Source organism: Ornithorhynchus anatinus, chromosome 2 (genome assembly GCF_004115215.2).
Source record: "Ornithorhynchus anatinus isolate Pmale09 chromosome 2, mOrnAna1.pri.v4, whole genome shotgun sequence".
NCBI lineage: Eukaryota > Metazoa > Chordata > Mammalia > Monotremata > Ornithorhynchidae > Ornithorhynchus > Ornithorhynchus anatinus.
Window position 1 is genome coordinate 19,412,460 of NC_041729.1, and position 21,427 is coordinate 19,433,886.

Consider the following 21,427-nt stretch of genomic DNA (forward strand, 5'->3'; position numbering starts at 1 on the left):
ACAGTGAGTAGGTTGGTGCTAGAGGAGTGAGGTGTGGGGGCTGGCTTTTAGTGGGAGAGAACTGAAGAGAAATAGTGGGAGAGGAGGGAGGAGAAGTAGTGGGAGAGGAGGGAGGAGAAGTAGTGGGAGAGGAGCCAGGAGAAATAGTGGGAGAGGAGCCAGGAGAAATAGTGGGAGAGGAGTGAAGAGTAATAGAAGAGGAGCGAGGAGAAGTGGTGGGAGAGAAGTGAGGGGGAGAAGTGAGAAGTAGTGGGGAGAGAGCATTTGCCCTTTGGGCTACAGAAATGATTTCCCTAATGTCACTCTCTGCATTTGTCCCAGGTCCAAACCCACCACCCATACTAGATTTCTGGACCATAAACACTCACACCATACATCTTCTTTGGGGTTAATGGGCTCTTACTCTTCTACCTCCTCACCCCCCTGCTTTCCCATTTTCAGATGGGCAAATGAATGTCTGAGCATTCATTACCCTTGTGGGCTCCACATGCAAATTGCCTTTGAGAATCCATCCCAAACTTACTTTCCAGGAACTCAGGGGGATAAATCACCTCTGCACAAAGGGAAGAATGTTATCGCTCTGAACCAGGACGAGCCAGTGCTGGCTCTGTTGCAGGAAACACATTTCACTCATGCAGAACACACCAAATTGAAAAGAGTGTGGGTTAATCAAATCCTTTTTTACTCGGTTTTTATCAAACTCAAGAGGGGTTGGCCTATTAATTAGAAAGGCTTTTTCATGTAAAACACGGGCACTTTAGAGATAAGAAGGAAAGATACTTGATTCTGCAGTCACAATGATGTTTCAGTTATTTCATCACAATGCGCTACATTCATTTACTGCACCATGGCCACAGTGTTGGGACTCTCAGCCCTCTGACTGAAGTTCTTCCCAAACCTCAAGAAGTTTTCTAACTAGTGCCTGCTAAGAAGAGAGAGGTTTCAGTGTGGGCCCAGCATGTCAAGAGGACCATCCATCTTGCGTGATGGGCATCATATTCAGGCAGCAGAATGCCAGGATTATTCCTTTTTTATGCAAGTCTCTGACCCACAGGACTCGAAGTGCATGCTGAGCTGTTTGGTGAATGAAGAGAACGATGAAGGTCAGTGGTTAGAGAGGACATGACTATTACAGATAATTGAGCTCAACAGATAATCCCTATGTTTACTAAAACATAGGGACACAGCACAGCCTAATGGAAAGAGCTGGGGCCTGGGAGTCAGAGGATCTGGGTTCTAGTTCTGACTCCAACACTTGTCTGCTGTGGGATCTTGGGCAAGTCACTTAACTTCTCTGTGCCTCAATTTCCTCATCTGTAAAATGGGGATGAAATTCCTGTTTTCCCACCTCCTCCCCCAGTGAGCCCCATGTGGGACAGGGTCTGTATTGAACTGGATTAATTTGTATCTACCCCAGGATTGTCTCTATCAGTTACTGAATTGTACTTCCCAAGCGCTTAGTACAGTGCTTTGCACACAGTAAGCGCTCAATAAATACGATTGAATGAATGAATGAATGAATGAATGAATGAATGAACAGTGCTGGGCACATAGTAACTGCTTAACCAATACCATAAAAGCAAACAAACCATGGAGTGGCTGTTTTGCTTTTCAGGGGAAGATACACAACACCTGGGATTTGGGGAATAGACTTACCAGGCTGACCGTGGAGTTCCCTGTAAGAACCAGGAAACAGGGGTACTGGAAACCAAAGTGGAGTTTGTAGCCCTTTTCCACCTAGAATGTAGTCCAGATCAAAAATTGGTGAGGGAAACATCCCTTCTAGATTGAACAGATAATATTAGCAACAGAATGAAGGAAATTTGCTTTACAAAACATGCAATTTTTCATTTGACAGCATTCTACTTAAATTACAGTTCATTTTAAAAGCGTTGTGATTTGTTAAGTTGAAGTTAACTGTCAAACCCTGATCTCACAGTTCAGCTGTGTTGTGTGCGCTAGATTAAAACGTGTATATTCAGTATATATTTTACACAATATCCAATTAGCAGAATCTCTGTAAATTTGTCCATAATGATAAAGCACTGGGTGGGCATCAACTTTACTCTTTACCCAAATTATTAAATAAGAAAGAATTGGGTGCTGTAATTGTTATTTTAATGATAATTATTCTCTGTTCACACTGCAGCTTTCTACATAGAACCTAAAGTGTTTGACTGAAGTTATCTGATTCATTCTCTCCTCATTCTGAGATCTGGGGAGGAGTCCCACTTATCTTCACTATTTAATCAGAGAAACCAAGTCACAGAGGTCAGTGACTCGTCCAAGGACACACTGCAAATGAAGGGCAAAACAGAGAAGTAGTCGTAATGGCATTTATTGAGCTTTCACTGTGTGTGAAGCAGTTTGGAAAGCACTTACCTGTTTTTCTTGACTCCTCAAGTCCAGGTTTTCCTCTCAGTTAATAGCATTTATCAAGTGCTAGATTTATGGGGAGCACCATATTAACAATTTGAGGCAGTACAACAGAATTAGTAGACGTGATCCCTGCCCTCAAGTAACTTTCAATCTAGTGGGGGAGACAGACATTAAAATAAATTACAGGTAGGAGGAAAAATAGAGTAGAAAGATATGTATGAATTTGTTGGTGGGTTGAAGGTTGTGAGTGCTGTAATGGTAGTTGAAGGATAGAAAGTGAGGAGATTAGCAATTAATCGGGTATAGTCTTCTGGAAGAGATGTGTTCTCGGAAGGCATTTGAAGATGGGGAGAGCTGTTGTCTGTTGGATGTGAAAAGCCTGAGAGTTCAGGGAGGGAGGATGTGAGCAGGAAGCACAAGAACAAGCAGAGTGAGTCAATTAGCTTAAGAAGAATGAAGAGTGTGAGCTGGTGTGTAGTGGGAAAAGAGTGTAAAATATAATGAGTGTATAAAGTAGGAGGGAAGGAGAGATTGAGAGTCTTGAAGCTAAAGGTGAGGTTTTTCTGCCTGATGCAGAAAGGGATGAGCAACCAATGGAGGTTTTGAGGAATGGGGAGATGTGTGCAGAATAACATTTTAGAAAAATGATCCAGTCACCAGAGTGAAGAATGGACTGAAGACTGGAGAGACTTCAGTGGGAAATCAGTGAGGAGGCTGATGGAGTAATCAAGTCAGGATATGGACCAGTTTGGTGGCCATTGGATGGAGGGAGAGGAACTGTTAAGGCTTCTGAATATTTTTTTGTCTCAGTGATACCTTGAAAATTAATCATAGACTGTTATTGGGCACCACATTCTATTTAGGGCCCAGGCCCAATACATGCAAGGCAGGATCAGTGTGGAACTCAGGCAACCATAGCAGAGGAAAGTAAAAATCTGATGGAAAAAAATGGAATTTCTAGACCTGAGAAAACTCTGAAACAAGATAAAGTCAGGAGTTTTGTGGGAGGAAACCTGGGACATCTAAATTACTGCATCTGCAGAAATGGAGTGTCCCAATGGCAAAACCTGACCCATCAGTGGGAAAATCATTAAACACTGAAACTGTCCAGATTCCCAGAGCAAAGCCTTTCTGTTTCTATTGCTGCATTTCTAAGCTTTGCACCATTTCTCCACTGTGCAAGGAAGGTGACCTTTGAGGAGGGAGACAACACTGATCCATAACTATGGTCAGAAATGAGCCTCGGGCAAAGGGAAGTTGATATTTTCAAATGGAGTTGGCCTCTGAGTGCTGGAGGTCTCCATTTTTTCTCTGAGAAACTAATACAGGCTGACCTTTCTCAGCCTGGGCTTGATCTCATTGTTTCAGACTCATCAAAAGGATCCATCTCAGCTCCCACTAACCAGTCTCCTCGTTAAATGTAAATTACAATATCTGAGAGAGGAGATTAGTGGAGGAGAAAGAAAGGATTCATGCACTCATGGCAAGGATCAGACAGACTTCCTGCCTGGATGTTAATTCCATCTGATTATGTTCAGAGAGTCATTAGCATCTGTCCTGCAGTTGCTGGTTGCTCCTCCATGGCCAAACTCCTTCCTTGGGGAGGTCTGGAAAAGGCCCAGTGAGAAGGCAATTGTGCTTTACGTCAAGAAGGTGGGACTGGGAACCATGTTTAGGGAAGGATAGGAAGCAGTTTTCAAAGTTCTTGGATATTTGGGCAACAAGAGAAGCAGCATTGCCTAGTGGAAAGAACAAGATCCTGGGAGTCAGAGGACTCTGCCACTTCTTTGCTGTGTGACCCTGTGTGACACCTCTCTGTGCCTCAGTTTCCATCTGTAAAATGGGGTTTAAGATGGTGAGCCCCCTGTGGGACAAGGACTATGTCCAACTCGATTATCTTGTCTCTACTTCAGTGCTTAGCACAGTGCCTGGCACAGAGTAAGCACTTAAATACCATTTAAAAAAATCCCCAAAACAAGTAGATTCTGCATCTATGATGCTGGGGGTAAAGACTGGAATTAGTGTATAAAAAGAGACCTAGAGACTATGTTAACAGACACAAGATTCATGTACATATGGATGTCCAGTTTTATGGGTTTTTAAACTCCACCTTGCCTGGAAGAGGAAAGGAGACAAGGAAACTGGATGAGGATTCCAGTGGAAAAAAAACAGGAAGAGGATTTGGGTGTTGATGAAAATGAAGAGAAACCATTGCAAACCGGTTTATTCAGAGACACCCGGGTCCCCTGGGTCCCATGCTCTCTGGGAAAACTGAAATTGCTGACTGTCACAAGTTCTCAGTTGATGCAAGTCCACAAAAATCAGCCAATGAGTTTCTTTCTCCAAGGAGGGAGAACAGGGAGAGTACGTAATGATTCAAAAGGAGTCTATCTTGTCTCCCCAAGAGAAAGCACAGGTTTCTTGGCCACTCATTTGATGAAATAGAAGTTGTGCATGTGGGGCACCTCCAAAATGTTCTCCTTTTGAATAGCAGGAGCTCTTGTTTGGCCCAGAGCCTAAGGGCTTGGAATTTTTTCTGCCAGAACTTTGAGCATCGGACTCAATTTCATAAAACCCTTGTTAGGTGTCTGCACTTATAATCAAGCTAGACACATTATGTTTTGTTGAGACAAAAATAACTTGTTTATTTATATGATTGAATTATGCACAAGGGAGAGCCTCTCTCCTGTTCAGCTCCTCTACTGCTCGTTGCCAGCTCTCCCAGCACATCCTGTCCCTTTCTGGAACTTTCCCACTAACAGGAATCCTATCCAAATGGACCTCCCTTGGTGATGTATTAGAGACTATATGAATAAGTTATCAATATTAGAATATTATTTACTTTTTTTACACAGACTTCCTTTACCTTTCAGACTTTCTTCTCACTCTAGTTGTCTCTGCCCATGGTAAGTGCTCAATAAATATCATTGATTTTTTTAAATGGTATTTGTTAAGTGCTTGCAATGTGCCAGGCACAGTCCTAAGCACTGCGGTAGATACAAGCTAATTCAGCTGGTTACAGTCAATGTACCACATGGTCTTAATCCCCATTTTACAGATGCAGTAACTGAGGCACAGAGATGTGAAGTCACTTGCCCAAGGTGACCCAGGAGATAAATTGCTTCATGATTAGAACTCAGGTCCTCCTGACTCCCAGGCCTGTGTTCTATCCACTAGGCCATCATACTGCTTCTCATTGATTAACTGATCACCCTTCTCATATCTGTAAGCTCTTTGAGGGCAGAGATCAAGTCTCCTTACTCTGTCGTTCTCTCCCAAGTGTTTAGTGCAGTGGTCTGTACAGAGTAAGCACTCATTAAATACCACTGACTGTTCGATTGATTGCTTTCCCAGTTTCTTCACTCTCAGTATTGTCATTCTTCATGTTTTAATCCATACTGTAGCATTGTTTAGACTATCCTTGTTTAGCTTCCTTGTAGTCCTTTCTTTCCTCCCACCAACCCCCACAAAATCTTGTTTTCTGTGCCTATTTTATTCTTTCCCGTCGGTAGTTGTAAATGCTTCTTGTTCATGCTGTAGCTCTATCCGTTTTCCATTTTAACCTCATGCAATTTTATTGCCATTTCCCACGTAGCAACTCTTTTATCCACCCAATAATTTCCATTGAACAAACTAACTTCATCATCTTCCTTTCATTTAGACAACTATGAGAATGCCTGTCATACCACAGCTTGTCCTTTCTTTTTCTTGTCATCTTATTTCTATTTAAATGTCTTTCCTCTCACTGATTTCATTTCTAAATTTGTTGGAAGTCTAGTTCTGTCTTTTCTCCCAAATAATAACTCCACTGGTGACCGACCATTCTTTTGACAAAGTAGTTCGATAATTTAATAATGCTAAAGAGGATTCCCCTCCTATAACTTTTGCAAATAGTCTCTTAATTATTTGACTCATCGTATTATGTTGTGTATCATCTCTTTAATCAAGACAGTCACTGCATGTTTTATTAAACAATGAATAATTTGTTTATTTACATGATTTAACAATGAACAAGTGAGGCTTTCTGTTACATCTTACTGGCTTTTCCAATCCAGCACTCCCTGATCCCCTCTGGACCTTTCATTTTTTAAAGGTATCTTGCCCTAACATTCTCCTGTTCCCATGACATTAGGTCTTTTTTTTAATACTTACCTGTCTAACCCCACATTCTAGGAGGGCCTCTTGGGGGTCTCCATGGATCTGTGACAAGATGTTTTGCCATCTTTGGTGATTTGGAAAAATAATTGGTGGCAACATTTTCAGTGGCTTTACACCCTGCTGTTTCCCCTATCTCATTATTTTAATGTCTCTCTCCCCATCTAGACCATAAACTCCTTGTAGGCAATGAGGGAGAAAGCCACGAGTGTGGCTGCTTTGAGAAGCAGCGTGGCCTAGTTGAAAGAGTATGGGAGACAGAGGCCCTGGGTTCTAATCCTACCTCCACCGATTGTCTGCTGTGTGACTTTGGGCAAATTACTTAACTTCTCTGTGCTTCAGTTACCTCAACTGTAAAATGGGGATTAAGACTGTGAGCCCTGTAGAAGACAGGGACTGTGTTCAACCTGATTATCTTGTATCTACTCCAGCATTTAGTACAGTGTCTGGCACAAAGTCAGAGCTAAGCAAATACCACTGAAAAAGTAACGTGATTGGGAGCAGGTTGGGGGACAAGCCGTGATGTAGAGGGAGATGAGGAGGGTGAGCACTGTGGTCTTTTGGGATAATAAACAGATTCTGAAAACCGCAAACCATACAGGCCCCTTGTGGATTATTTTTCTTTTAAAGTAGGTCTGGAGTGGGGGAAAATGAAAACTCCCACTGAGGGAAGATTCTGAAATCATAGAGCATGGATTTTTCATGAAATGAATCAATAGAAAAACACAGAATGGGAGAGAAAATGAAAACAAATGGCTGCCATCTCATTACCTCTTGTGTGATGTGAATTCCCGACCATCTGCTGAGAAAAGGGACACATTATCTGCTGATGATCTGTACGAGGTTTAAATCAGGCTCTGTAATAGAGATGCAGTGCCTGGGCTGGAGGAAGCTGACACAGGATGGAATCCAGGAGAACTTCCAACAGATCCAAGAGAACATCTAGGAAGAAACAAGCAAATGAAGCATGTAGAAATGGAAAAACTCAGGGTAGACCATGAGGTGTTTTATCCTTTAAGGGACAACATGGCCATGGACCTGTAATGTACAGTTTTCATTTGTGTGTTTTGTGTTCATCAATCAATCAATAATATTTACTGAGCACTTATTATGTGCTGAGCATTGTACTATGTGCTTGGGAGAGTTCAATAGAATTAGTAGACATGATCCCTGCCCTCAAGGAGCTTATAATCTAGTGGGTTTGGGGGGAACAGACCCTAAAATAAATTATAGGTAGAGGGAAACAATTGAGTACGAAGATCTGTACATAAGCTTTGTGAGAAGCAGCATGGTGTAGTGGATAGAGCATGGTCCTGGGAGTCAGAAGGTCATGGGTTGTAATCCCAGCTCCACCATGTGTCTGCTGTGTGACCTTGGGCAAATGACTTCACTTCTCTGGGCCTCAGTTATACCATTTGTAAAATGGGGATTGAGACTGTGAGCCCCATGTAGGACAGGGTCTGGACCCAACCAGATTTACCTGAATCCACCCCAGCCCTTAGTACAGTGCTTGGCACATAGTAAGAGCTTAACAAATACCACAGTTGTTATTAATATTTGTGATGGGGAGGGAGTGGTATGGCTACCCAAGTGCTTAGGGTGTGAGGACTCAAATGCCTCAAATGTAGAAGTGTTTAAATAGTACTAGGGAGGAAATAAGGTAGTGAGATAAGAGATGTTCCTCTCCTCTAAGATCACTGTGGGCAAGAAACATGTCTGGGGTGTCTGTCATCCTTTGAGGGTCAAAGTCTGAGGACAGAACTCTCCCTTGTTCTTCTTTTTGTAACACCCAACAGGGTGCTCAGTAAATAATGATGATTGAGTTACAGCCCCATATCAAAAGTTTCCAAGTGTTTTAGACAATAGTTCTGCATTCCCTAGCTCATATTCAGTAAAGAAAGAGCCAACCAATTCATTAGTTCAGTATTATTTCCTGAGCATCTAGGGGCAAGAAAATTCTGGAATATCCCTTAGATAATCCCAAAGACTTATTTTATCCATCTATTTCAACATTCCCCTCACCAAATCTTTTATTAGAACTGTTAGAAATAGCAAAACAGATGGGTTTGACTTTCTTCTCCTTTCATTTCTCCCTTCCACTTTTTGGTAGGTGATAGTGGATAGGTATGGTAGGTTTTGGTAGGTGTGAACTCTTCAGAGGACTGGGATAATGCAGTGGAAGGACAGAAGAAGTTAAGAAGGTGGGTGGGGGTGGGGAAGACCACACACTGGAACCACACTCCCTGGGTTGTTTAAGCATTCACTCACTTGGAGGAAGGGGACTAAATCAGGTGGAGTTCGTGTAAATTTGCCCGGGCAATCAATCAATCAATGCAGAAAATTTAACATGACTGCCATAAACATCAGAAGTTGTCAACCAGGGATGTGTGAACCCCTATGGGTATCCCAAAGCACTGTAGGACTACAGCCATTATGGCAAACAATGGGGAAGACTCCAGGGGTGCTCAGCAATAAGAAGAAACAGGAATAGGGACAGGATAAAAGAGTCTTGCTCAGTATCTCAGGCTTTGAAGTAAAAGGAGCTGTTTTGTTTTGTCATCTACTCTAGTGATTTATAGAGAAAGGACAGCTGGAGTTGGGTGAATATTTCTGTGCATGTGAGTGGTGTGTGTGTGTGTGTGTGTGTGTGTAAGGATAGGTAGGAGGGGGCACTGAAAGAGAGGTGGAGGGAATGTGAAAGGAGGATTTGTGGTTGGAAAAGGAAGTTCTTTTGATGAAACCTTGAGCCTGAAGGGCACAGTTTTAAAAAATGTTGCAAGTTCCTGATATAAATGATCTGAAAATATAAAACAGTTCTTGGAGTTCTAAAGTCGGGACTTGGAATGCATGTCCACGATAATACTGTCTTGTCTTATGCCATCGAGTTGTCTCCGACCCATAGCGACACCGCAGACACATCTCTCCCAGAACAACCCACTACCACCTTCAGTTGTTCTGGTAGTGTAGCCATAGAGTTTTCTTGGTCAAAATATGGAAGTGGTTAACCATTGTCTTCCGCGCAGTAAAGTCTCTGCCCTCAACTCTCTCCCATGCCGCTGCTGCCCAGCCGAGGTGAGTCTGTAGCAAATTGCCTTCCACTTGCCAGCCACTGCCCAAGCTAGGAGTGGAATGGATATGCCTCTGCTCAACTCTTCCTCTCATAGTTGAGACTGATAGGATACTGGAAACTCTCCAGGTGTGACCCTGAGCTAGGGCCACGATAATACTAAAGGACTATATTTCCCTGAAAGGGTAATATCTGCTGAGATATGTTGCTAATACAAAGCAGCATTTACTGACTCAAGACAATCATTAAGAAATTTATATAAACAATGCCTAGTCTCCTCTCATTTTGTGTTTCACCTATCAGCTCAGCTGCTTGAAGACCTGACATGGGTTCTCTCACGTGACTTCTCATCAGTGGCAGTAGGGGAGAAAGGGGATAATGGGACCAAAGGGCTCATAAATTCTTACTTGGATAGCCCTGGGAGGAGATGGGGAAGAGTGAAAGCTCCCCAATGATTTGATTATGTTGTATCTACCCTGATTTAGCACAGTACTTGGCAAGCACAAAGCACTAACAAATACCTCAATTATTATTATTATTGTTATCATTGTTATTGAGAATCTGCTGTGCCACTCTGAATCTGGCTTTTTACTTGCTCTGAGCTTGGAGCAAAAAAATGGTGGCTCACAGTCATGGGTGACCTACATTCACCCTCAAGGGGAATGGTCTGCCAGGATTTTCCTGGTAATTTGGAGTGCCTGGTGTGGACTACTAATATAGATTTATAGAACAATAATTGCCTAGGTCAGGTTGCCTAGAGGAAGTTATTTGGACTCTGCTTTGGGCTGAATTCACTGAATATTGACTGACCCTCCTCCAAACTCTGCGCTGATTAGATGATTAGATCTTGTCGGGAGGCCTGGTCTCTACCTGCAACTCCATTATGCATTAATTCAGGCACTAATCTGGCAGTATCCAAAGCACTATCAGCCTCTCCAGCAGTGACCTGAGAAAATGGAAAGCTATTCCCATTTCTGTTTTCAACATGTTATTCTAAACAAGTTGTTAACAACTAACGGTATTTGACACTATCCCTTTAAATATATTTCTTACATTCTGGGTTCTTTATGAATAGGAGAGTTTCTCGTCTCTCACAAGAAACATGACGTTGCAACTACATATTTATACTTCACAACAAATGCCAAGGTCAGATTGAATCTGGGTACTTGTTCAATTCCCTCTGAGCATATTAAACCTGAAACCTGGGGAAGTTGGGTGTTTTATCTGACTTCCACATCTAAACCGACAGTGCATAAAGAAGAAAGGTAGTAAATCAATCAACAGCATATATTGAGCATCTGTTATGTGCAGAGCATTGTTCTGAGGCTTGGGAGAGTATAATAAAAATTATCAATGATCCCTGCCCTCAAGAAGTTTACACTCTAACAGGGAGATAGACACATATTACAATTAGGACTACATGATAAAGTATTTAAAATATATACATTAATGCCAGAGGTCTTGAGATTTAAGCATTTAGAAAGCTCTGAACAGCTGAAAAGGCAGTTGATATAAACTGAGGAAATGAGAAATTCATGAAGGAAGCCCTTTCGGAAGAGATGAGATTTCAGAATACTTTGAAAATGGGAAGAGTTGTGGTTTATTGGACTACATGAGGTGAGAGAGTTCCAGAAAGGGGGAAATAAAACAATCCCCCAATAGCCACTCTGAGTCTGCCTGGTCCTGCTTTTGTCAGTATGCATGATTACACTCCTCAGGGCATTGAAGGACTGTGTGTATGAAGTGGTTTCAGTGGTAATGAGATGAAAGGCAATGTTTGTGGTTCAGAGTTGGCTTATGTCAAAGACCAGGATGACCAAGATAAAAATAGAAAAGAATAGAAGTGTAGCTCAAGACTCAACCCATTAGGGAAGCTCTCACTGATTAACCCCTTCCACTCTTCCATCTACTAGCACAATCAATGGCTCATTCTTTCCCCCACCATCCCCTAATTGTATTGAAATGTTCATATTTATATTGATTGCAAGAATTTGTTAAGCACTTGCTATGTCCCCGCTGCTGTACTTAGTACTAGGGCAGATGCAAACTAATCAGGTCGGACACACTCTAGGTCTCTCATGGAGCTCGTAGTCTTAATCCCCATTTTTCAGATAAGGTAACTGAGGAACAGAGAAGTTAAGTGACTTGCCCTAGGTCATCCAGCAGACATGTGGCAGAACTGAGATTAGAACCCAGGTCCTTCTGACTCTGAGGCATGTGCTCCATCCATTAGACCATGCTGCTGCTTTGTAAATGCAAATGTAAGGGTACCTGTCTTGTTTTCCCAGTTAGACAATTAGTTTCTTGAACAAAGAAGACTGTTTGACCTGGCTCAGGACAGGAGAAGACATACCTACTACATCCTAGTTCAACTCCAAAGGAGGAATCACTCTTCAATCCTGTGGCTTTCCCCTAGACCGAATCACCTCACCGGAGCATTTCTAAGCCTTTGCCATTTTAATCTGGTGCAGGTGAAAATTAGGCAAAAATGCTTTTCCCCTGCATTGGTGAGGGTGGTCTTAAAAGGTCTGGTTTGAATTTCCACTCTGTACTCTCTGATCCAAACGAGAACTCTTCCCAACTGGAAGAGAAATGCAGAGCAGAGAACATACCAAGTGCAGAGCACTGTTCTAAGTGCTTGCGAGACTACTATAGAATAGGTAGAGACCATTCCTGCCCTCAGAGACCTTACACATCTAGTTAATGGGGAAGATTCACTCATTCAATTCATTCATTCAATCATATTTATTGAGCACTTACTGTGTGCAGAGCACTGTATAAAGTGTTTGGGAAAGCAATACAATAGACACATTCCCTTGGCCATAATGAGTTTACAGTCTAGAGGATGGCACCTGTCCACTCACTTATATACCTCCTTAAAGCCTTTTAGAAGACAGAAATGACTGCTATTAGACCCGGAACATATGGATAAAACAACCAACTCTTCTAAGCATGGGCACCATCTCTTCATCTGGAACCTAGGTCTCCACATGCACTGTTCCTTCCTGCCCAGGTTGTGGCTTGTTCAAAGCAGTGTATGGGAGAGGTGCTGAAGGCACCATGGGGTGTGAAAGGGCCTGAGAGAATGGCTCAGAGCCCAAGACTCCTTGATTGCAATGGGGAAGATCCCATTACCATCAGCCTGCCAACCCTTCTACCTTCAGCGGGGCATTGATATGCCAAAATCAATGCTAGGAAGAGGAGCCGTGTCCTTTCCAGGGAGAGAGCAAAGAGGCACAAGATGATGAAGTTTGTGGATGGGAAATACTATTCTCACCACCTCCTTCCTCTGAAGTGGGAGTTTGCTTTCAGAAATGGCAAACTTCAAGCAGTTAGTACAGAGCTCTGCACCCAGTAAGTGCTCAGTAAATATGACTGAATAAACAGTAAACAAGTTTTGTGCATTGAATAATAATGTTGGTATTTGTTAAGCACTTATTATGTGCAGAGCACTGTTCTAAGTGCTGGGGTAGATACAGGGTAATCAGGTTGTCCCATGTGAGGCTCACAGTCTTAATCCCCATTTTACAGATGAGGGAACTGAGGCCTAGAGAAGTTAGGTGACTTGCCCACAGTCACACAGCTGATGAGTGGCGGAGCTGGGATTTGAACCCATGACCTCTGACTCCCAAACCCGGGCTCTTTCCACTGAGCCACACTGCTTTAATAATTATCTGAAATCAAGCAAATTCGTTACCAGATTGCCCTCATCCTTAGTAATGCAAACACTACCGTGAGGCTGATGAGGAAATCACCCTTCAAATAACAGAGACCATCATCATCAAAGGCATTTATTGAGTGCTTACTGTGTGCAGAGCACTGTTCTAAGCATTTGGGAGAGTACAATACAAGTTAGGGAAGCAGTGTGGACTAGTGGAAAGAGCATAGGCCTAGGTGTCAGAGGAGCTGGGTTCTAATCCCCCCTCGGCCACTTCTCTACTGTATGACTTTAAGCAAGTCACTTCACATCTCTGCGCCTCAGTTACCTCATCTGCAAAATGGGGATTTAATACCTGTGCTTCCTCCTACTTAGAATCTGAGTCCTATATGGGACTTGATTTTCTTGTGTTTACCCCAGCACTTAATATAGTGCTTGGCACATAGTAAGCACTTAAAAAATACCACAGTTCTTGGTACACATGTTCCTTGCCCACTATGAGCTTACAGTCTAGAGGGCAAGCCGAGGTCTATCCCTCCCATGCAGAGAAAAAGGTGTGAGGCATAGGCCATGCACAATAAAGTTAGTACTATTGATTGGGCAGTGCTTAAAAATGCTCTTTTACTGAGGTGGCATGGTATCTGTTCTCAGAAGACAGAAGAACCGAATGGGCCTGTTTCGGGCTGCCCGTTCCAGTATGAGGTCGATAGAGCATATTTGGAGGCTGGTCTTTAGTACATCCTTGTACCTTCTCCACTGGCCACCTTGGGAGCATGTGCTCATGCTAAGCTCTCCATAAAAGATCATCTTAACCAACAATTTAACCTATCCCATCTGCACCATCGGAGGAGTGTAGATGGCATAAGGGCTATGGTTGATTACAGATGGAGAGAGTCAAGACTCTACTAAATGTTTGGTTTAAAATCACTGCTCCAATACCTACACCAGGATTATGCCTCCTGTGGGGGCCTAATTGTTGCTTGTTGGATTTTCTGGCCTTGGGAACATTTATGGGCTCTCTGTGCATCCCACAGTTTAAAAAAAGGAGCAAAGTAGAACTACCTAAGGCTCCAGAAAGAATCATTTCTGGACTCTGAATTCTGATTAGACAGATTCCAGGAGAGAGGATGGCAGATGGTGCTTATTAAGCACTTACATTGGGTCAAGCACCTTGCTAAGCACCAAGGTAGACACAAGATAAGGGATCTGACTCAGAGAACTCAATCAAGGGTATTTACTGACCATTTACCATTTACAGAGCACTATACTAAGCATTTAAGAGTGTACAATACAACAGAATTGGCAGGCATGTTCCCTGCCCACAGAGAGCAGTATAAAGGGGAAGACAGACATCAATGTAAATTGAAAACTTATAATATTCTCAGTGGAAAGAGCCCGGGCTTGGGAGTCAGAGGTCATGGGTTCGAATCCAGGCTCTGCCACTTGTCAGCTGTGTGACTGTGGGCAAGTCACTTCACTTCTAGGTGCCTCAGTTACCTCATCTGTAAAATGGGTATTAAAACTGTGAGCCTCATATGGGACGACCTGATTACCCTGTATACCCCAGCGCTTAGAACAGTACTCTGCACATAGTAAGCACTTAACAAATACCAACATCATTATTATTAATTTAAACTTAGGTACATAAGTGTTGTGGGGTTGAGTGGAGAGGCAAATATCCAGTGCCCAAAGGTCACGGATCCTAGTGTATATGCCCAGGGACAGTTAAGGACAAATGGACATCAACTTCATCATCATCATTATCATCATCATCGTCATCATCATCATCTTCACCATGCACTCAGTTGTGGCTTGGATTTTTTTATGGTATTTGTTTAGTGCCACGCACTATACTAAGCGTTGAGATAGATGTAAGATCATCAGATTGGGCATAGTCCATGTCCCACACAGAGCTCACTGTCTTACTCCCAATTTTACAGGTAAGGTAACTGAGGTACAGAGATATTAGATGACTTACCCAAAGTCACACTGCACACTAGTGGCAGGCAGGGGATTAGAACCCAGGTCCTCTGACTACCAGGCCTGTGCTTCTTCCACTAGGTCACACTGCTTCTCATGGCCTATGGCCAGGAGATCTAAAGCACTTTAGCCACGATCAGACCTCAGGGGCTCCATTCAGGGAATGAGTGCTCCAGTAGGCTAATCAACACCCTCCAAGAGGAAATTCCCCTCTCAGCCTCCATGTTCTCACCCCCCAGATCATATGGCTCATCCTCAGAGCATCTTTCTTGGACCTGGGGTGTATCTTGAAGGACTTGACACAAAGGGGTGTCAATTTCTTGGCAAAGTCACACAGAAATCAGTGAAGGATCTGGGATTAGAACACATGTATGTTGAAGCAATGTGACCTAGTGGAAAGAGCATGGGCCTGGGAGTCAGAGGCTCTGTGTTCTAGCCCCGGCTCCGACTTGACCCTGGGCAAGTCACTTAACTTCTCTGTACCTCGGTTACCTCATCTGTAAAATGAGGAACAAGACTGTGAACCCTGAGTGGGACATGGACTGTGTCCAACTGGATCTGCAATCTAGGGATTTAACATCTGTTCTCTCTCCTGATTGTCCTCTCTCCAGAGTGGGACCTGATTGTCTTGCAACTTCCTCATTGCTTAGTACAGTAAGGGTTTAACAAACACCACAATTACTGTTGTTAATAATAATAAGTTCATATCATCACCCAGGTGATCTCTCGTGAGGATACCATATAGGTATTTCTACTCTCTCCCGCTGGCACCAGCAGATTCAGTGTGGAATAAACAAAAGAGGATGTGGTCCCACTCTTTCTCCGGGCTCCTGCCTTCTTCTCCCACTTTCCCTTTTTCAGGAAGGATCACCTTCTGCTGGGCTTGAACCTACTCCCAGTGCCGTGGGTGTCCAAAATGGAAGCTGCATAAAACACTGTCCCCCAGGCACAGAGAGAACTGGCTCCCAGACAGCATTTTCCCTTTTACTCTGCTGTGTGTGGCTTATTTTGTTATATGCACCAATGCAGATGAAATTAATTCAGTCCCACTGAATAGATCAGCATGAGGTCTTCTCACATCATTACTGTCCAAGGGTGAAAGTCAGTAATTTCCACAAGGATGCCCTGATGCTAATTCTTACCCTAATATATAAAAAACAGGTGCTTCCAGGAACTGTAAATATGAATCTACTTTAGGCTTTTAGAGCGATTGCTGAATTGAATAATCATAAAAGATATTTCTTCCATTGAGATTTATGCTTTTTTTCCCCAGTTCCCAATAGATAAAAAAACATATTTTACAAAAATATATCTCCTATCAGCGATCCTGGGAAATCTCCCTAACTGACTATATTTATTGGGAAATGATTCCCATTAATTTTAGGCTTCATACTAATATTATATTTATGACAAACTGGCTGAGCAGCCTGCTAGTGGTCTTGATTCATTACTGGCATATATTCTCTGTATCTGCAAACATATATTGTAAACACTGTCTTGAGAGATAGAATCATAAAACCCAAATAGGTTATCTTTAGAAAATCTGTTAACCCTAATCAAATGTGACAACCTCTCTCCCTTCTTGAATAGTGCCACTCAATGCCTCTCCATCACTGCCACCCCTTGTTCTGACCCCCGGACTTTGGTTTGACCTTTTTTATGGCGGGAGAACAGTTGGAAAAGCTTTTTGCATATTAAGAGTCTTGATTGGCTGGTCCTGCAAGGGTTGGACATGGGTCCATTATTCCAAAGGGGATAGGGAGGGCTCCAAAGAGGAGAGTTGGAAACCAAGTCAGAAGAAGAATTTTGTTCAAGACACTCCAATTCAAGTAGGCTTTAGAGCAGGTCGTGACATTCCAGATGCTACACTAAAGGCTATATTCATTCATTCATTCATTCATTCATTCATTCATTCACTCAATCGTATTTATTGAGCACTTACTGTGCTTGGGAAGTACAATTCAGCAATAAAGAGAGACAGTCCCTGCCCAAACTAGGCTTCTAGTCTTGAGGTGGGGTGGGGAAGGCAGACATCAAAACAAATAAAAAAATAAATAGAATTATAGATATATACATATATACATAAGTGTGGTGGGGTGGGGAGAGAGAGGGAAGAGCGAAGTTAGCGAGTCGAGGTGACGTGGAAGAGAGGAGCTGAGGAAAAGGAAGGCTTAACCTGGGAAGGCCTCTTGGAGGAGGTGCACCTTCAGTATGGCTTTGAAGGGGGGGAAGAGTGATTGTTTGGCGGATTTGAGGAGGGAGGGCGTTGCAGGCCAGAGGTAGGATGTGGGCCAGGGGTCGACGGCGGGGCAGGCAAGAATGAGGCAAAGTGAGAAGGTTAGCACCAGAGGAGCAGAGTGTGAGGACTGGGATGTAGAAGGAGAGAAGGAAGGTGAGGGAAGAGGGGGCAAGGTGATGTGGAGCTTTGAAGCCAATAGTGAGGAGTTTTTTTTGATACAGAGGTTGTTAAGCAACCAATGGAGATTTTCGAGGAGGGGGGCGACATGCCCGGAATGTTTCCTGTAGAAAGATAATCCATCAGCAGAGTGAAGTATGGTCTGAAATAGGAAGAGGCAGGAAGTTGAGAGGTCAGAAAGGAGGCTGATTCAGTAATCCAGTCGGGGTAGAATGAGTGATTGTACTAACGTAGTAGCGGTTTAGATGGAGAGGAAAGGGCGGGTCTTAGAGATGTTGTAAAGGTGAGACCAGCAGGCTTTCGTGACAAATTGGATATGTGGGGTGAATGAGAGAGTGGAGTCAAGGATGACACCAAGGTTGCAGGCTTGTGGGAAGGGAAGGATGGTTGTGCCGTCCACAGAGACAGGAAAGTTTGGGAGAGGACAGGGTTTGGGAGGGAAGATAAGGAGTTCCGTCTTAGAAATGTTGAGTTTCAGGTGGCGGGAGGACTTTCAAGTAGAGATGTCCTGAAGGCAGAAGGAGATGCAAGCCTGGTGGGAAGGGGAGAGAACAGGGGAGGAGATAGCGATTTGGGTGTCATCCGCATAGAGATTATAGTTGAAGCCGTGGGAGCAAATGAGTTCTCCAAGGGAGTGAGTGTAGATGGAGAAAAGAAGGGGATCAAGAACTGAACTTTGAGGGGCCCCTTCAGTTAGGGGATGGGAAGGGGAGGAAGAGCTTCTGAAGGAGACTGAGAATGAATGGACAGAGAGATGAGGAGAGCCAGGAGAGGATGGAGTCAGTGAGGAGAAGGGGATGGGATGGTCCACAGTGTCAAAGGCAGCTGAGTGATCAAGGGGGATTAGGATGGAGTAGGAGCTGTTGGATTTGACAAGAAGGAGGTCATTGGTGACCTTTGAGAGGGCAGTTTCAGTGGAGTGAAGGGGGCAGAAACCAGATTGGAGGGGGTTCAGGAGAGAGTTGGAGGAGAGGAATTTGAGGAAGTGAGTACAGATGACTCGCTCAAGAAGTTTGGACAGGAAGGGTAGGAGGGAGATGGGGTGAAAACTGGAGGGTGTTGTGGTGTCAAGCGAGGGTTTTTTTAGGATGGGGGAGATGTGGGCATGTCTGAAGGCAGTGGGGAAGAAGCCACTGGAGAGTGAGCGGTTGAAGATGGTAGCAAAGGAAGGAAGGAGGGATGGCGTGAGAGTTTTTATAAAGAATGAAGGAATGGGGCCTGATGTGCATGTGGAGGGTGTGGCACTTGAGAGGAAGCAGGAGATCTCTTCTGAAGATACTGTTGGGATGGATGGGAAAGTTGAAAAGGGGGCCGAGAGGAGGGGGGATGGTGTAGGGGGAGAGGTGATTTTGGGGAGCTCAGACCTGATGGTGTCAATTTTCTTAATGAAGTAGATGGCCAGATTGTTGGGGGTGAAGGATGGGGGAAGGGGAGAGGATGAGCCTGAGGAGGGAGTTAAATATCTGGAACAACTGACAAGGGTGATGGGCAGGGGTGTCAATAAGGGAAGAGAAATAGCTTTGCCAAGCAGAGGAGAGGTCAGAGTAAAGGCAAGTAAGGACAAACTTGAAGTGGACATGGTTGCGGTAGAGAGCGCTGGGAAGTGAAGGCCTTACCTTGATGGAGTTTGGAATAGAAACAGAGGAGGCAGACCAAAAGGAATCTATAAGATCAATCTATTTGAGAATGCAGACTGAAATAACACTTGAATATTATGACAGAAGGATAGTCCAATGGCTCCTTAGCCTAGATCAAGCAGATTCCTGGAGGAGATGGGTCTAGAGCAGGGCTCTGAAGAATGAGAAGGCCTATAGAGCCCTCCTTTGTGGCCTAGGGGAGACTATGGGTGCCAGGGAGAGAAGAATAAGAAGGATGTCTCATGGCCTGAAGGAAGGCAGGCCAATCCCAACTATGTAAATCAGGGGGAAGGAGGGTCACCAGGCTCCTGGAATTGCCAGCTGGGCGCTTGGAAGCAGGTAGCATCCCTTGTTTCCCTAGCAACTGCCAAGCTCAGCTCCTGGCCCTGCCCCAGTTCTAAAAATGGTTCCACGCTCTGAGGAACTCATATGCCCTCATAGCCCTTCTTCAGAACCAAGCAGAAAGGAGAGACAAAGGACCACATGTGTGGTACCTAAAGCTTCTGCAGTGCCATGAGCCGGACTGAGGACACAGGAGCTTCTGGGAGTGAAGCAAGAAAAACACACTCCTCAGAGTTCCTGGGAGCCAAAGGAAGGGGAGCACAGGCCACCTGTGACTGGCAGATCAGTTGCGAGACTGCCCTGAAGTGATAAACAATAGTAATCACTTCAATTATCCAAGGGGTTTTTACATTCATTCATTCAATCATATTTATTAAGTGCTTACTCTATGCACAGTAAGTGCTCAATAAATACAATCGAATGAATGCATAACACTGTACTAAGTGCATGGGAAAGAACAGTACAACACTAAACAGTGACGATCCCTGACCACAGTGATTTTACAGTCTAGAGTGGGGAGAGAGACATCAATATGGATAAATTAAATTACATAGCTATATATAAGTGCTGTGGGACTGGGATGGGGGAAGAGAAAAGGGAACAAGTTAGGGCAGTGCAGAAGGGAGTGGGAGATGAGGAAAAGTGGGGTTTAGTCTGGGACGGCCTCCTGGAGGAGATGTGCCTTCAGTAAGGCTTTGTAGCGGGGAAGAGTAATTGTGTGTCAGATTTGAGGAGGGAGGGCATTCCAGGCCAGAGACAGGACGAGGGCCAGGGGTCAGCGGCAAGACAGGAGAGATCAAGACACAGTGAGAAGGTTAGCACCTGAGGACAAAAGTATGCCAGTGGGTTGTAGATGGAGAGAAGCAAGGTGAGGTAGGAGGAAACAATGCTTTAAAGCCAATGCTGAGGAGTTTTTGTTTGATATGGAGGTGGATGAGCAACCACAGGAGAATTTTGAGGAGGGTGGTGACATGTCCTGAACGTTTTTATAGAAAGATGATCAGGCAGCGGCGTGAAATATGGACTAGAGTGGGGAGAGACAGGAGGTTGGGAGGTCAGCATGGAGTCAGATGCAGTAAGCCTAAGTGGAATAGGATGAGTGATTGTATTAATGTAGTAGCAATTGGGATGGAGAGGAAAGGGCGGATTTTAGCCATGTTGTGAAGGTGGCACCGACAGGATTTAGTGACAGATTGAATTGTATCATCCTCACATCCATGTGAGGTAGGGAGGGTCTAGGTATTGTTATCCCCATTTCAACAGATGAGGAAACTGAGGTCCAGAGAGGTTAGTCTTCTTGCCCGAGATCACACGGTAGGCCAATTGCAGAGTCAGAATGAAAATGACTTCCAGAACCATACCTCCCCACTTATGGCCCCGAATGGCCCAAAGCAGAAAGCAAATGTGAAATAAGGAAGAAGAGAGGAGAAAGTGGACCTAGAAATGGCAGAAGGTTGGGCAGAGTTCAGAGAGTTCAGAGACTTGGCATCCAAGCCTCAGACATATTGGGCCACATCTCAGGTCATGAAACTGGCCCTTTCAGGGTAGGGATTTTCATTTCCAGTTCTAGGTCAGAGTGGGTTAGAGGAAGCTCTCATTCACCACAGCATGGTGCCTGGATTTAGTGAGAGAATTCATTCATTCAACCATATTTATTGAGAGCTTACTGGGTGCAGAGCCCTGTACTAACCTCTTGGGAGAGTACAATACAATAATAAATAGCCACCTTCCCTGCTTGTAACGAACCTACAGTCTAGAGTCAGGAAGACTCAGAATCTGGGGAGGGTGCTAAA

At 44.0% G+C, this 21,427-nt stretch overlaps 1 protein-coding gene across 2 annotated transcripts in view; it reads left to right on the forward strand.

Annotated features, from left to right (window-relative positions):
- The first annotated feature begins 854 nt into the window (after positions 1 to 854).
- The window catches only part of CUX2 (cut like homeobox 2), a 366,558-nt gene continuing 345,985 nt past the window's right edge, over positions 855 to 21,427 (forward strand). The window contains exon 1 of one of the 2 annotated variants that reach the window (XM_029057640.2): positions 855 to 1,103. In XM_029057640.2, coding sequence (XP_028913473.1) covers positions 959 to 1,103 — 145 coding nt within the window. In that variant the 5' untranslated portion in view covers positions 855 to 958. The remainder of the gene's footprint in view (positions 1,104 to 21,427) is intronic. The other variant, XM_029057642.2, reaches the window with a different exon arrangement.